This window comes from Leptodactylus fuscus, chromosome 4 (assembly GCF_031893055.1).
Source record: "Leptodactylus fuscus isolate aLepFus1 chromosome 4, aLepFus1.hap2, whole genome shotgun sequence".
In the NCBI taxonomy this organism is placed as follows: Eukaryota; Metazoa; Chordata; class Amphibia; order Anura; family Leptodactylidae; genus Leptodactylus; species Leptodactylus fuscus.
In genome coordinates, this window is record NC_134268.1 from 82,867,176 (window position 1) to 82,882,238 (window position 15,063).

Below are 15,063 nucleotides of genomic sequence, written 5' to 3' on the forward strand. Positions count from 1 at the left end.
ACTAGCCTGCACCTTTATACCAGTATAGTTATCTATGCTGCTGAGGTTCTGCTTCCCGGCTGAAACTCAGTTAAGTGAATGCATCCTCAGGCCCCTTGCACACGTCTGTAGGCTAGGTCAGACTGGGTTTTTCCCAGATAGCACACTGATGCATTCTTTTCTGTTGACCCACGGACGTGACTACATATTACACGGATAAGTTTGTGGGCCAACATTCTGGGCTCAAGAATCAGAACAGGTCCTATTCCTGTCAGGTTTTGCGGCTGTGCTTCCATTGTTGCTATTCATTGAATGAATTGGGGCCACAGAAGCACGGCCAGTGCATGGGCGATAAACAGAAGACATCTGTGTGCTGGATGTGCGCCTGCCATGCCATTCCATTGCAAACAGCCCGCAATTGTGTGCAATTAGACTAAGGTCACATTGGTTTTTTTTTACTATACTGCTCGAAGATCAACAAAAACCCCCCCCCAATAACGCTGAGTTCACACTAGCGGCCGGACTCCGTTTTCAGGTTTCCGTCTTCTGCATGCAGAAGATGGGAAAACCTGTCGGACCAGGTCCGGCCGTGAGCGGCGGTGAGCGTTTTATGCTCTCCGCTGCAAAACCGTTTTTTTTTTTTTTAAATCGGACACAGAGTACTACATGTCCGACTCTGTGTCTGTTTTTTTAAAAAAAACTGCTTCGCGGCGGAGAGCATAAAACGCTCACCGCTGCTCATGGCCGGACATCTTTCAAACCCATTCAAATGAATGCGTATGAAAGCGTCCTGCAGGTTTCCGTCTCCTGCTCTGTTTTGTGCAGGAAACGGAAACCTGTGTGAACGGAGACCGGGCGCAGATGTGAACAAGTCCTAACCCTCTCCTAGCCTCCCAGTGCAGTCTGGGCCTTCTGCTCAGCTGTCTTCATTTGTAGAAGTTCTTGTTAGCAGTGATGTCCTGAGGCCAATCAGTGACCTATGGAAGGAACTGGGGGACGTCAAAGGTAAGACATCCACAGGTCTCTTCCTTAGGCGGCTGATTGGCCTTAACAGTCACATGCGGAAGAGCTGCAGGACTGTGCTTGGAGGCTCCGGGGATAAGTACGTGGGCATATATATCTCGAAAATTCCGCTAGTGGAATAAAAGCTAGCAGAGCCCATTGAATTCAATGGGAGGCTTTTTTTTTTTTCAGCGCTGAAAATTCAGCGCCAAATAAAGCGCCATTTTCCTCCATGTGAATGGACCCTATGTCCCCTAGGTTCCTGACTTGTGTGGTCCAGTGCGGGTCTGGAATAGGCCTCAGCCCAGGTGTAGATCCCAAGCTCATAACTGGCCCATAAAAGGCTGCAGAGCCTGCACTTCAGGGCAGATCCTGAGAGGAGAGGAAGTGCCTGGGTCTGTCCTGACACACTGAGAGTCTGGTGAGACTGTTCTGTGTTCTTGTTGATGTGTGGCTGGTAGTAAGCTACATGTACAGTGAGTACTCTATTGTTCAGTTAGCGCTCAGATGAGCACGATTTTGTTTCACTCCTTCTTATCTGAAGTTAAAGGGGACCTTTCATGGTTTGGGGCACAGGCAGTTCTATATACTGCTGGAAAGCCGGTACCGTAGCTCTTTACAGTTAGAAGGGCGTTCTTGACAGTCTGTCAGGAACGTCCTTCTCCACAGCATCGCCAATAGCGCTGTACAGTGTGAGCGGGGAGGAACGCCTCCTCCCCTCCTGATAATACTCGTCTATGGACCAGCACTGTAAGCAGAGGGAGGGGGCGTTCCTCCCCGCTTACACAGTACAGCACTATTCGCGCTGCTGTGGAGAAGGACGTTCCTGACAAACCGTCAAGACCGCCCTTCTAACTGTAAAGAGCTACGGTACCGGCACTGCTAGCTCTTTACGCGGGACACAAATCGGGAAAGTGGTGTACTGCTCTTTCCAATAAAAGGACATTTTCCATCCATACAAGTTGCTGGCAGACCTTGTCTTTTCTATTGCAAACCCTTTTGCCTGTAGAAGGGTTTCTGCCGTGCAATTTATAGGATGATCCCCAGATTTGCTGCTACAATTGTTTTTCTTGATGAATTCCCTCTCCGTGTGTCTCCAGCGTAATTCACACTTAATGGTAATTTAACATTTGGAGGCTGCGGTTTCTAAACTGTGCAGCTGATAAACCGCAGTAAGCTACTTCGCATCAGTCTGCACGATCATACAAATTGGCAAGAGTGTGGCTGTTGCTCATGTGCTGTCTGTACACAGGCATATTGCGCAAGCGGCACCTCTGAGACTCTCCCTGCTGACTGGAAACTCCCCGCGCCTACCAGCAAGCTTCAGACTAGTCAGCTGACCGCCCAGGGTCACGTGAGAGTTGCCGGTGGTGGGCGGGGCTAGGTCTTTAGGATCCAAGAAACCGTGTGACAAAGAGTTTGTCGCCTGCTCCCGGTCCTGTGCACTGCTCGGCCTCCTCGCAGCACCATGTCTGTCCTCCCGACTCTCTTCGAGTACATTGACTGTCACCAGGACGTCTACGTCAAGGTAATATAATGCATTACTGTGCATACGTGTAAGCTAGCACCCGAGGTAGGGGTGTAGACGAGGCGCAGATGCCCCATAGATAGGGACTCGGGCAGTGTCTGGCAGATGTCTTGGGGCTGCCGTCTGGAAGCTAGTGCAGGGATGGAGCTAAAACCTGTTCTGCAACTTTCTCATGTCTAAGGCCCCATATTGAGGAAACGCAATGTGTGTTGTTTTTTTTTGTTTTGTTTTGCAGCTTTTTCTTGTTTGAGCCAAACCTTGTAGTGGTTACAGAGGGCATGTGACACATCTAGGCAGCTCTTATACCTCTCCCTTCTGCACAAGCCTAGCTTTGGCTCAAATAAATGCTGCAAAAACTGCAACAGAAGCCGCTTTTCCACCCTGTGGGGCCTTAGCCTAATACAGTATTCAGGATCTCTGCTTGTTCCTAAAAGCAAATGTGATTGTGACACCCCCTCCCTCTCCAGTCATGGCGCATATATGTGAAAAATGTCTGGTGGGGGGTCCACCAATGTGCGAGCCACACACACCCACCCACCAATCATTAGGACTGATGCAGCGATGGTCGTACAACTGCAATGTCATTCAAAGTCTTTGGGACTGTTGGAAATGGTGGAGTTCAGTGTGAGCTGTTTTCATCCGCCCCAGGGAGGTGTAATAGGGCGCTACGGTTTCGTATTTCTGATGATCCATGTCTGTTCCTCCGCGGTCAGGGAATAAGGAAATGAATACGATCCTATTGAATGATAAAAATCGTACATAGCACTCATCCTGAATAAGTGAAAGCCAATATACATCTCCATATTACCAAATTTTTCAGACTATAAGACGCACCTAGGTTTTAGAGGAGGAAAGTGGTGATAAAAAATTTGAAACACAAAACGTGGTAATATATTTAATAACATATGGGAGATGTAGTCGTGCAATAGCCGCAAGGCCTCGTTGACAGGTGTCCATGCAGCTGTACGGGGAAACATAGGGCTTTATTTTTTTATTTTTTGTTTAAAAAAAGTTTGGAGTTTTTTTTCTCTGCTTTCAGTTTCAAATGGTGGACACCGGATATTATAGTTGGGTCCACTGGGCTCTGTGTAACTGCTGTTTTTGTTGTCTGGCCAAGTATGGCCTTCATGAAAGAACGTTGCCTATAAAACCGTTTAACAAATATAGCGCAATAATGTTTGGGCTGTGACCGCATATCGAAAAGGTGTATACCTCTATTGTAGCACATACAGTGTCATTCAGTTGAAGACATTTTTAACAGCCTATACTTGTAATGGGCCATTTGGTGGGAATCTGGTTTTGGCACCTCTTTCTGTTGATCTGATCCTCTGTTCATTCAGAACAGACAATTAATGGCAGCAAAAACATAGCCTTAGGCTCCATGCATTATATAGACTTAAAGGAATTATTGACACTGCTTCATTTTTCACAGAGACTAGCAGAATGGGTTGCAATCCAAAGTGTGTCAGCCTGGCCAGAGAAAAGAGGAGAAATCAAGAAGATGATGGAAGTGGCTGCCAAGGAGATTGAACGTTTGGGTGGCTGTGCAGAACTGGTGGACATTGGAAAACAAACAGTGAGTACCACTTCGGATATTAAGGGCATAACATAAGACATACCCTGTCTAGTTGGGTACCTGTTTCTTTTGATGGTTTTCTTAGACCAGCATTTATCTGTCCATAGAACAGATGATAAATGTGTGATCTCTGGGGAACCACTGCTGGGTCCATCACTGATCTTGAGAATGGCGGTCAATTGTCCCTCATTCCTCCTCAGTATGTGACTGCAGTGAGGAGTCTATTGAATAGAGCAGTGCTTTCGTCCTGGTCAACATCTAGGAGACTCATGGAGATGGCAAAGTACGGTCCTTTGCCGCCTCTCTCAGTCTCATTGAGGTTGAAGGAAGTGACAGCAGGCATGCTCAGCCACCGAGCTCCTGAAACTTCTAGATTTTCTTATGTGAAGCTGATGTGTATGTCTTACTTGTACAGTAGGGACACTATATTAGAGACGTGCTCATAATGCTGAATATAATATATACCGTAGTGGATTGGTCTGTAGAAGTAAAGGTAGCTGTTGCTTATCTCTTCCCCTGTGCCTATCCAGCATATTAACTGTTATCTTGAGGCTCCAGAGACCTTTGTGAATCATTCTAAGCAAATCAATTTTATTAGGGTGCAAAATTCCATTCCAAATTTCAGTTGAGGAATACATTGCCCTGCCTGAATTACTTTACCATTGTGACACTTTGGGTTTTTGCCATACATTTCCAGTTCACTGCATACAATAGACTTGTTTTTACTACCAGTTTTGCAATAAGTAGGCTACCTAAACTGGTTCTTGCAGTCTTGTTTGCACACAGATGACAGGGAAACTGCCCTTATTGTAATCTGTTAGCAGGTTTTTGTCAATATGCAAGTGAACTCATGGGGGTATTGAGGCTTACCTCTTGGAGCAGTGAGGGCACTGCAATTGCTCCAGAAGGACTCATTTGTAAATTGAGAGAAATCTACAATATCTCAATTCAAAAGGGGAACATGCCATTTGATTCTGGTGACCATATTCTATCTGCAGGCTGAGTTATGCTGGATTCTGGTTATACTTGCTTTAACTGTAATATCAGTTGTGTTCATCCACATGTAGTTTTACAGAGTAGCTTTGAAGAGGCCCAGGACCATGGCTTTATCCCCCCTGAGGTTCAACAGCACCTCAGTACAATTCAAGTGCCTGGGGTTGAGCTGCAATACCTATATGTGGGTTGATGTGGTTGGTATTTAGTGAAGAGATCCCAGCATTCATCTAATCTCTGTGGCCTCCTCATCCAGCCAGGCATGGAGGTCCTGATTGTCTGGAGGACAGGTCATCAATATGTCCCAAAACCATTTAAAGAGGGCCTTTCATCAGATTGGGCACAGGCAGTTCTATATACTGCTGGAAAGCCGACAGTGCGCTGAATTCAGAGCACTATCGGCTTTCCCGATCTGTGCCCCAGGTAAAGCGCTATCGGTCCCGGTACCGTAGCTCTTTACAGTCAAAAGGGCGTTTATGGCAGTCAGTCAGGCATGTCCTTCTTCCCAGCAGCGCCTATAGCGCTGTACTGTGAGAGCGCGGAGGAACGCCCCCTCCCTCTGCTCACAGTGCTCGTCCATAGAAGAGTATTATCAGGAGGAGAGGGGGCGTTCCTCCCCGCTCACACTGTACAGCGCGATAGGCGCTGCTGTGGAGAAGGACGTTCCTGATAGACTGTCAGAAACGCCCTTCTGACTGGAAAGCGCTACGGTACCGGAACCGATAGCGCTTTAACCGGGCACAAATCGGGAAAGCCGACTTTCCAGCAGTATATAGAACTGCCTGTGCCCAATCTGATGAAAGGTCCTCTTTAATGGGAGTTGGGTAAGGGGGGGAGAGCTAAATGGCTGTATTGCGAACGGTGTCTTGGTCACTTACTAATTGGTGACATGGCTATGGCCAATATTAAAGCCCCATAGTGTCCCATAAATTTTCGAGGGGTGGTTCAGACATGGCGGCACAACCCAATACACTGACAGTAAATACATTTTCATTTAACTTTTTAATCTTTCCCCTAGCTTCCTGATGGCTCAGAAATTCCTCTCCCTCCCATTATTTTGGGCAAACTGGGTTCAGATCCTGGTAAGAAGACAGTTTGTGTGTATGGTCACCTGGATGTTCAGCCAGCAGCTCTGGAAGATGGTTGGGACAGTGAACCCTTTGTCTTGGAAGAAAGAGATGGTAAGTACCACAATTGTCTTGACTTTTCCATTATAGGTCTGTCCTTCTGAAGAGGAGCAATGTCCATGCCTTAAATAGCTGTGGAGAGATTGATTGTGCAATAGGCAAACAACAGGAAGCTCAAAAGTTTCATTTCCTTTGGGGGGGAGAGATTGCTAATTCTACTACACTTGGCTGATGAGGTCAGGGTGAGCTGTGACTAATAGGAATCTCAAATCAGCAACTCCTTTCTGTGCAGCTGACAAGGATCCTCTTTCTTGGTGAATGTTTCCCTCTACCTTTTTTGTTTTAAACTCTATTCTTATTTATTTTACTTGTATAGCACCATCTTATTCAGCAGCGCTTTTACATACATATTATCAATAGAGATGAGCGAACACTGTTAGGAACAGCCGTTCCTGAACAGCACGCTCCCATAGAAATGAATGGAAGCAGCCGGCACGCGGGGGGGTTAAGCGGCCGGCCGCCGGCAAAGTCTGCGTGCCAGGTGCTTCCATTCATTCTATGGGAGCGTGCTGTTCAGATCGGCTGATCCGAACAGTGTTCGCTCATCTCTAATTATCAATACTATCCTAAGTTGTGCTCACGGTCTTAATTCCCTATCAATATGTCTTTTGGTGTGGGAAGAAACCCACACAATCACAGGGAGAATATAGATACTCATTTCAGATGTCCTTGGCTGCATTCAAACCCAGGACTCCAGTACTGCAAAGCATTAGTGCTAACCATTTGAAGGAGTTGTGAAAAAAAGATATACATGCATGGCTACTCTTGGTGCTCTCATAGCAGTACATGGGGGAGGGTGGTATTTATGCAGCCTAATATCTGTTCCCATCAGTTGTGGGACCTTCACTTCTGTTCTCAAGGATAGATGTGGGTCCCAAAAGTGAGACTTGCATCTGTAAGACATTTATGGCATGTCCTGTGGATATGCCACAAGTGTCTGAGATGGGAAAACGTGATGGAGACACATCACTTACACCTATATGTAAACCAACAGTGCTTCCGTAGTTATAATTGTCTTCCTGCAGTTTTCAAAAATGGGGGGGGGAAAGAATTGAAATCGCAGCTGGCCTTGCTGTGTGGATAGGATTAGCTAGAATTGCAAACTCTGCAGGTATTGTAAAACGCAGCGTGTTTTGCTGCTGCATTTTTGCAATGTATGGCCTTGGTTTTAAGAGGTTATCCGTGATCTTAAGATTTTTTTTTTTTTTATAGTGATTACCTAGTCAAAGGATCCATGCTCCTGTTCAAATGAATGAATGAGGCTGGTGTTCCAAGCAACACCACTACAACGTATGGAGCTCCATGAATGGGTCATCAGTATCAATAGACCCTTTAATTTTCCTTTTTTTTTTTTTCACTTGATTCATCATTTCTATTTTTCCTATTGCAGATGCGATACGTGGCAAAATCTATTTACAAAATTAGTGCAGATGAATTTTTAAAGCAACAGATTTGTTGCAGAAATTTGTCCCAATCATTTTGATTGGTTCTGCAGTAAATCATGTGGAATGTGTGAATTAACCCTTCCACACATGAGATGAATTTCTATTGCAGTGACCATTCTTCATATAGAAGCTGAAATGCACCACAGTGACCAGATAGTTAATCATTTGTCAGCTAACTACATAGAGACAATATGTAGGTTTATTTTGGATGATGATTATTAGGAGCAGTTTTCCTCCCGCTCTAACAAGTGTCTGTTTGGGAGATATAGGGCAGGATTCAAGGACATTTCCGGAGCAGATAAATGTATCTCAGCAGTATGGCTCGATCTTGTACTGTTTGAGACGGGGTCACTGGTACACTTCTGCACACGGCACAGGCAGATTAACAGCTAGCAATTCTGTCTACAAGGATATGATGGTTGTGAGCTGTGAAATGACCTGTACCTTTGCACCCGGCGGTGTGCTGACTTTTCAGATTGCACATCTCAAAGATAATATATTGGCTGAAGTAGTATATTATACAGTTATTACTGGTGTAGATAAATGACTTTCAGTGACTGACTACATTATCTTAATCTCTGACTTTTTTTTTGTCTAGGTAAACTGTATGGGAGAGGATCTACAGATGACAAAGGTCCTGTACTTGCATGGTTTAATTGCATTGAGGCCTATCAGCAAACAAAGCAGGTAAAAGAATAACTGCTATAGAGTTGGTGATTAAACCGCAACAGCTGTATATTACCTATTTGTAAGTCTCTATGTCAACACGTTTCAAACTACACTGGAAAAAATGTTTGCTGCTGTGACTTGGTCAATAGCAGTGTTACGCTAGGTTCACACTAGCGTTCGGGTCTCCGTTCTCAGCTTTCCGTCTTCTGCATGCAGAAGACGGAAAGGTGTCAGAGTGGGTGCGGTGGTGAGCGTTTTATGCTTTCTGCTGCGAAACAGTTTTTTTTAAAACCGGACACAGAGTACTGCATGTCCGACTCTGTGTCTGATTTTAAAAAAAAATGGTTTTGCGGCGGAGAGCATAAAACGCTCACTGGCGCTCACGGCTGGACAACTTTCATACCCATTCAAATGAATGGGTATGAAAGAGTCCTGCAGGTTTCCGTCTCCTGCCCCTGTTTTGTGTAGGAAATGGAAACCTGCAGAACAGAGACCAGGCGCAGATGTGAACGAGCCCTTAGGCCTCATGTCTGCCTATGGCAGACTCGTGTGCACAAAGACTCCACAAAGCCATCTTCTTTGAGTGCTGTATTATGGCACTCTGCGATTCAAAGGTGCGTCATGGGAATACCCTTTTAACTGTATTTCTAAATTAAACCTCTGTTATCAGTCTTGCTTATAATCCAAGAGAGACCATATTCTGCGTTTTCTTTTGTTTTTTCTGAAATGAGTCTCACTTTACAGTAGGGTATATGGAGAAGGTTATTCTGATAATACAGCATTAATATCAAATCTTTGGGGGTACAACATCCCACACTCCCATAGATCAGCTGTCAATAAGTCACCAGTGAGGCACCTAACACAGAAAGGAGCTGGAAGCACAACTCTCTCTCTGTGTATAATGGTTAAAGTGAATGGGGATCTGAGCTGCCACTATTGCTGTGCTTCCATTTCTGTTCTGTGTTGGCTGCTGCTGAGAACAGCAGATCGATGAGGGTGCAGGGTGTCTGAACTACATAGATTTGATATTGATGGCCCGATCTCACCTGGAAGACCTCTTTAACTGTCTAATTGTTCTCCTAAGCAAATTCAACAACCCATTACAAGCAAATATGTATATTTTCTCCTACGAGGATAACTGATGGTCAGATATGGAGCCTCTGCTTTATTGTTTTAGTTTAACCAGAAATAAGCTGAAATTCTGACTGTATCTATTATTCCAAAGGAACTTCCTGTCAACCTCAAGTTCTGCTTTGAAGGAATGGAGGAGTCTGGATCAGAAGGCCTAGACGATTTGATCTTTGCCCGGAAGGATACTTTTTTCAAGGATGTTGATTATGTCTGCATTTCTGATAACTACTGGCTGGGAAAAAATAAGCCATGCATTACATATGGTCTACGTGGTATCTGCTACTTTTTCATTGAGGTTTGTAGTGTAATAACACTTGGTTTAGTATTCTATTCAGAAGTGTGGATCTTAGAGAGAAAGTTTGCTAATTTTATTTGTATTAGACAACTTTTATGATACATTATTTTAGTGCAGTGGCATAACCTGAAACACCTGAGCTCCTGTAATGGGGCCCCTACTTAACTTGTGTTAGGATAGTGGTATAGTTTGTGGCCCCTCACCTCTGCACACCTTATAGCTACATCTTTGCTTTGGTAAGTATTTTTGCATCAGTATTGTAGGCAAAAATCTGGAGTGGCACCTAAACATATAGACCATAATGTATAATGCCAAGACTTGTACATATTCTGTGTTCTTGACCTACCGTTGGTTTTGTCTTACAATGATCATGAAAGCCATTTCACACACTTCATACTGTACATGTAGGTCTCATTACCTTGGAATCTCTGTGCAAGGTGAAGTTATTCATTAGTATTTATATAGCTGGCTTATCTCCTGAAATTTCCATAATAAATCACCAGAAAGCTGGAATTAAAGTAGTTTACATGGTGAGTACGTGTATGGCCTATCAATAGGGTATGCCAAAAAAATTCTAATCAAGAATCTGACCCTTTACTGAATACCAACACAAAAGGGGTGCTCTTAAGGCTGCCTGTAATGGTCTGGTTTCTTCAGAGTGAATGGGCAACTTGAGGTAAATGGATTCGCAGTTCAGAGGAATGTAACAACCATTTTATTTTAGCAGTCTTTATAGGATAGTTTGATGTTGCATTTGGCTACTTTAACAGCATATGTAGTATACTCTTCCTTATTCGTAAGAATCGCTGACGTCTGACTGGCAGTATATAATGTACCCAGTGCTTTCTGGTAAATTAAAGAGCTCTACACAGACCTGTAAACGTAAGAAACTGCGAGTACGCAACAGAATCTGAACAGGTAGAAACCGCTACATAAGATTTAGTAAATGGAGCCAACACATTAGGACTTCTTTACCATAACAAACTAATCTTCAGTTGAATCACAACAGACTTGTTTTTGTCATTGATCCTATTAAAAAAGAAAAACATCTGCAAAAGGCTGAACACTGAGACAAAGAGGAAATAGAAGGGATAAACTTCTTTCCTGGCCAATCTAAAGAAAAAGCTTTTTATTCTTCTAGGTTGAATGTTGTGACAAAGATCTTCACTCTGGGGTATATGGAGGCTCTGTTCATGAAGCAATGACTGATCTTATTTTTCTAATGGGTAGGTATTAAAAATGTATTTCCCCATAGCTCAGCCTTTACATATGAATGCCTCCTCCATTGTAGTTTCCATCAATCATGATACAGAAAAATAGGAAGTGATGCCAGAACAGAGGCACCTGGCATTCATCCATATTCCAGGTACTTGTCTGGACCTGCAAGGAGCTGGATGGAAAATCTCTATAGATAATAAAAAACACCATGGTGCTATCACCGTACATATGTAAATATGCACTTAAAACATGTGGAAGTCCGAAATATACTGCAATGCTGTACACTAAAGCAGTAATCCAAGAGGATAAAAATGCTATACATTTATAGCATACTTTTTTTATACACTGAGTGGCCACTGTATTATAGACGTCTGCATTTCCGTGATTGAAGCTTTCCTGTATGGAAATTAGACAAGTGACAACAAAATGCAGCATAAATTGGATGAGCACATTTTCTTTGGATCAGTTTGTGTGAATACAGATGGTAAAATTTAGCAATCTGAGATGCTTGGTCATTGGTGCTAGAAAAGCTGGGGCTAGTATTTCCAAAAAAGTGCAAGCTTGTGGAGTTTTCTCCAACCACTAGAGCTGCAGACATGGCTCATGAAATCAAGATATTGAGCTGGAAGCCCCCTCTGGCATCCAAATAACTTAATAGGGCAATCGTTTCGGTGCTATATTGCAAGCTTTCAGCAGGAGACAGAGATATATTTATTTTTTATTTTTTTTGGGGGGGGGGCGCTTGTTGCTGTTTGCTTGTTTTGGGGGGGGGGGTGCAATAGAATCTCTTTGAAATGTGTTCGCTTTTTTTTTTTTTTTTTTTTTTTTTTTAAGAAATAATGTTTCTTGCTTTTCTCATTAGGCAGTTTAATAGACAAAAAGGGAAAAATCCTTATTCCTGGAATATATGAAGCTGTGGAACCTGTCTCAAAGGATGAGAAAGCCATCTATGACGCTATTGACTTTGATCTCATAGAATTCGCTAAAGATGTTGGTGCCAATAAACTCTTACATGAATCAAAGGTACTGGGACTTAAAAAAAAAAAAAAAAAAATTTAAAGAAAGATTACAAATGCCTCTTTAGTATTATCAGGCTCCTAATTTGTAGTAATTTTGTAGTTGATCCTAAAATGGGGCCTTGAATTGCTGATCTTGAATGGAGTAACCGACATCCATGTCTACTGCACCCCATTAAACTCTGCAGGCTTGCGTACAGTGCTTGGTTATCTCCAGCAGACCCATAAACTTAAACAGGACTCACAGAGTATATGTATCAGTGATTTGGGGCCCCAAATGGAACAACCCCTTGATGGTAATGAAGTGCATCCAATTGTATTTTGTAACATATTGGTCTCTCTTACAGGAACAGATATTGATGCACAGATGGAGATTCCCATCTCTATCACTTCATGGCATTGAGGGAGCTTTCTCTGCCAGTGGAGCCAAAACGGTTATTCCTAGGAAAGTCATTGGCAAGTTCTCTATAAGGCTAGTGCCACATATGACTCCAGATGAGGTGAAGAAACAGGTAGGTCATTTATATGCTTCAGCATACTTTAGTTAAAAAACAAACAAAAAAAAACAAACTAAAAATTCTGGAAAAAAGGTGTGATCTCTTTAAACCTCTGGTAAATCACCTTGCCAAGGAAGAGCTGTTCTAGAGATGCTCTATTATCACTTCTAGTTTCTTAAAGCTGTTGTGGAACTAATGACACTTCTCCACAAAATAAGGGACAAATGTCATGTTGAGGTTGTAACCACTGGGATCAAGAGAATTGGGAATGGAAGGTTTCCCTGAATCCTCTGTGTGAATAAAGCGTCATGTGTTTGCATGGCTGCCAACCTGACTCATACTGATAACAAGGGTCCCTTGTTATATATGTGAATCAAACAGTGGTCACACGTGTACTGCTGTTCCACTAAACTCTGATACTCGAACGGTAAAAAAAAAAAAAAATGCATATGTTGATATGGATGGATATCTAATATCTGTAATAATATTTAAGGTGGAAGACTACTTAACCGCACAGTTTCAGTCTCTGGGCAGCCCTAACAAGTTTAAAGTTACAATGGGTCATGGAGGAAAACCTTGGGTCTCAGACTTTAACCACCCTCACTATCAAGCTGGAAGGAAAGCCATGAAAACTGGTAAGAGAACATGCAGTTTCTTAAATGGTTGCATATATAGCAACTTCAGATGAAATTTACAAGTATAATACTGTATCTTAATACTGCATCTTTCTACTGTCTTCTAAAACAGTGTTTAATGTTGAGCCTGACCTGACCAGAGAAGGTGGAAGTATTCCTGTGACTCTAACCTTCCAAGAAGCAACTGGAAAGAATGTTATGTTGCTGCCAGTTGGTGCTGCAGATGATGGGGCACATTCCCAAAATGAAAAACTTAACAGGTATCCCATTGATCATATTATTAAAATGGCAGAATACACTTCTGGGGTTTTGGGTTTTTTTTTGTTTTTTTTTTTAATTCCTGGTTAACAGTATTTGATGGTTGCCATATGCCATAAATATACAACTCTCGGCGCAAATACAGACTGCCAGTTTAGATAGAAAGCAGCACTTGTTAGAGTTGAGCCCCTTTCCAACAACTGATTGGTGTGAGGTGCTATAAGTCAGATCCCAACCAGTCTAACATTTATGCGATCTAGGGGGAAACCCCATATGAGGTGGCTGTATTCAATATGAGCATTGTGTAATTTTTTTATTTTTTTTTTCATTGTATTCCAGGTCCAACTTTATTCAAGGTATCAAACTTATGGTAGCATACCTTCATGAAGTATCTCTGCTGGACTAGTTCTACGTACACATCAACTTTTTTACAGAAGAAAATGAGTACTTGTAACCAAAAACGACAGACTAGACCTTTTCCATTTCTGTATTCAGAAAATATTGATAAACAACAAAGACAACAGTTTTAAGCCAGTCAAGTTTCCCTCGTAGTTATTTGTCAGAAGTGTTTGTCTGAAATAGGATGCACATATATATTATGGGTTATCTGCAATGCAGGAGTTGTAGTTGGCTCTATACAAGGCACCTGCACAGCAACACTGGGGTCTGAATAAAGCATTTCCAGAACCTCCTACATATATAAAAACTGCTGTGACCAGAATTTCACCCTAACGTTTCATTATCACAAGGACCAATTTATGACTATGGCAGTGTTCCACTGAGATCTCCATAACCTAGAAATAGAGATGGGCAAAGTTTTCAAAAATGCAACATTTTCGCCGAATTTCCCAAAAAGATTTGATTCTGTCTGAATTAATTTGTGAAAATAGTGTTAAAAAAGGCTGGCTTCACAGAGCCTGTATAGTGGTGTAGAACACTGTGCCCTAGCAGTAACCCACATAGGGAGTCTGCTGTGGTAGTGAAACAATACAGTGAGTCAGTATGAAACGCACAAGACAGGCATCGCTCTTAGAACCACTGCACACTTCACTTATTTGGCCAGTTATGGGGCCAAAACTGACCAACAAACAAAGGTGTGAACGCGGCTTTACATGTCAATGTTAGTGCCAGGTATAAAGAGCCGTGCCGAGGTCCAAGATCCTACTGTAGCATGAAAGAATGCACTACTTTACACTGACCATACGGATGTCTACAGAACCTGTTCTATTAAACGCTTATACAAGTAGAGCCCCTCTGAGAGAGTGGAGAGGGTGTCATAGTGATAGTGTTGAAGTGACAGCAGCATGAGGAGGCCATAGAGTTCCCGTGACATAATGTGGGGGTGGCAGCAGCGTGAGGAGGCCATAAAGTGGCAAGGTGACATAATGTGGAGCGAGCAGCCTTAGGCCATAGAGTGTCTGGTTACAGAGTGGGGAGGTGGGTGACACAAACAGTAACCTGCTGATGATGGTGGCTGTAAGGAGATCTTGGCATCAGAATAGTGGCTATGAAGCTGGTACCCAGAAGAAACTGGTCTCTTTTGGGTGAGGTAGCATGGATGATTTAATCTGATGCATAGGTGGGTGGAAATCCTGGCTGATCCACGCCTGATTCATCTTCACAAAGGTCAGTCT

The 15,063-nt window shown here is 43.0% G+C and overlaps 1 protein-coding gene across 1 annotated transcript; it reads left to right on the top strand.

The window, feature by feature from the left end:
* Nucleotides 1-2,351: 2,351 nt before the first annotated feature.
* Nucleotides 2,352-13,963, top strand: CNDP2 (carnosine dipeptidase 2). Its single transcript, XM_075270722.1, has 11 exons — nucleotides 2,352-2,509; nucleotides 3,942-4,085; nucleotides 6,097-6,259; nucleotides 8,309-8,397; nucleotides 9,605-9,805; nucleotides 10,947-11,031; nucleotides 11,886-12,046; nucleotides 12,387-12,551; nucleotides 13,030-13,171; nucleotides 13,284-13,431; nucleotides 13,769-13,963. Exons 1-11 carry the CDS (start codon nucleotides 2,450-2,452, stop codon nucleotides 13,833-13,835), a joined length of 1,425 nt encoding a protein of 474 aa, XP_075126823.1. The 5' UTR covers nucleotides 2,352-2,449; the 3' UTR covers nucleotides 13,836-13,963.
* The last annotated feature ends 1,100 nt before the right edge of the window (nucleotides 13,964-15,063 follow it).

What these genes read in the sequence shown, in the direction of transcription:
- CNDP2 (XM_075270722.1), top strand. Translation starts at nt 2,450, where the DNA reads ATGTCTGTCCTCCCGACTCTCTTCGAGTACATTGACTGTCACCAGGAC. An exon ending in ACCAGGACGTCTACGTCAAG is followed by an intron (nt 2,510 to 3,941) that starts GTAATATAATGC and finishes CATTTTTCACAG; the next exon opens with AGACTAGCAGAATGGGTTGC. An exon ending in CAAAATGAAAAACTTAACAG is followed by an intron (nt 13,432 to 13,768) that starts GTATCCCATTGA and finishes ATTGTATTCCAG; the next exon opens with GTCCAACTTTATTCAAGGTA.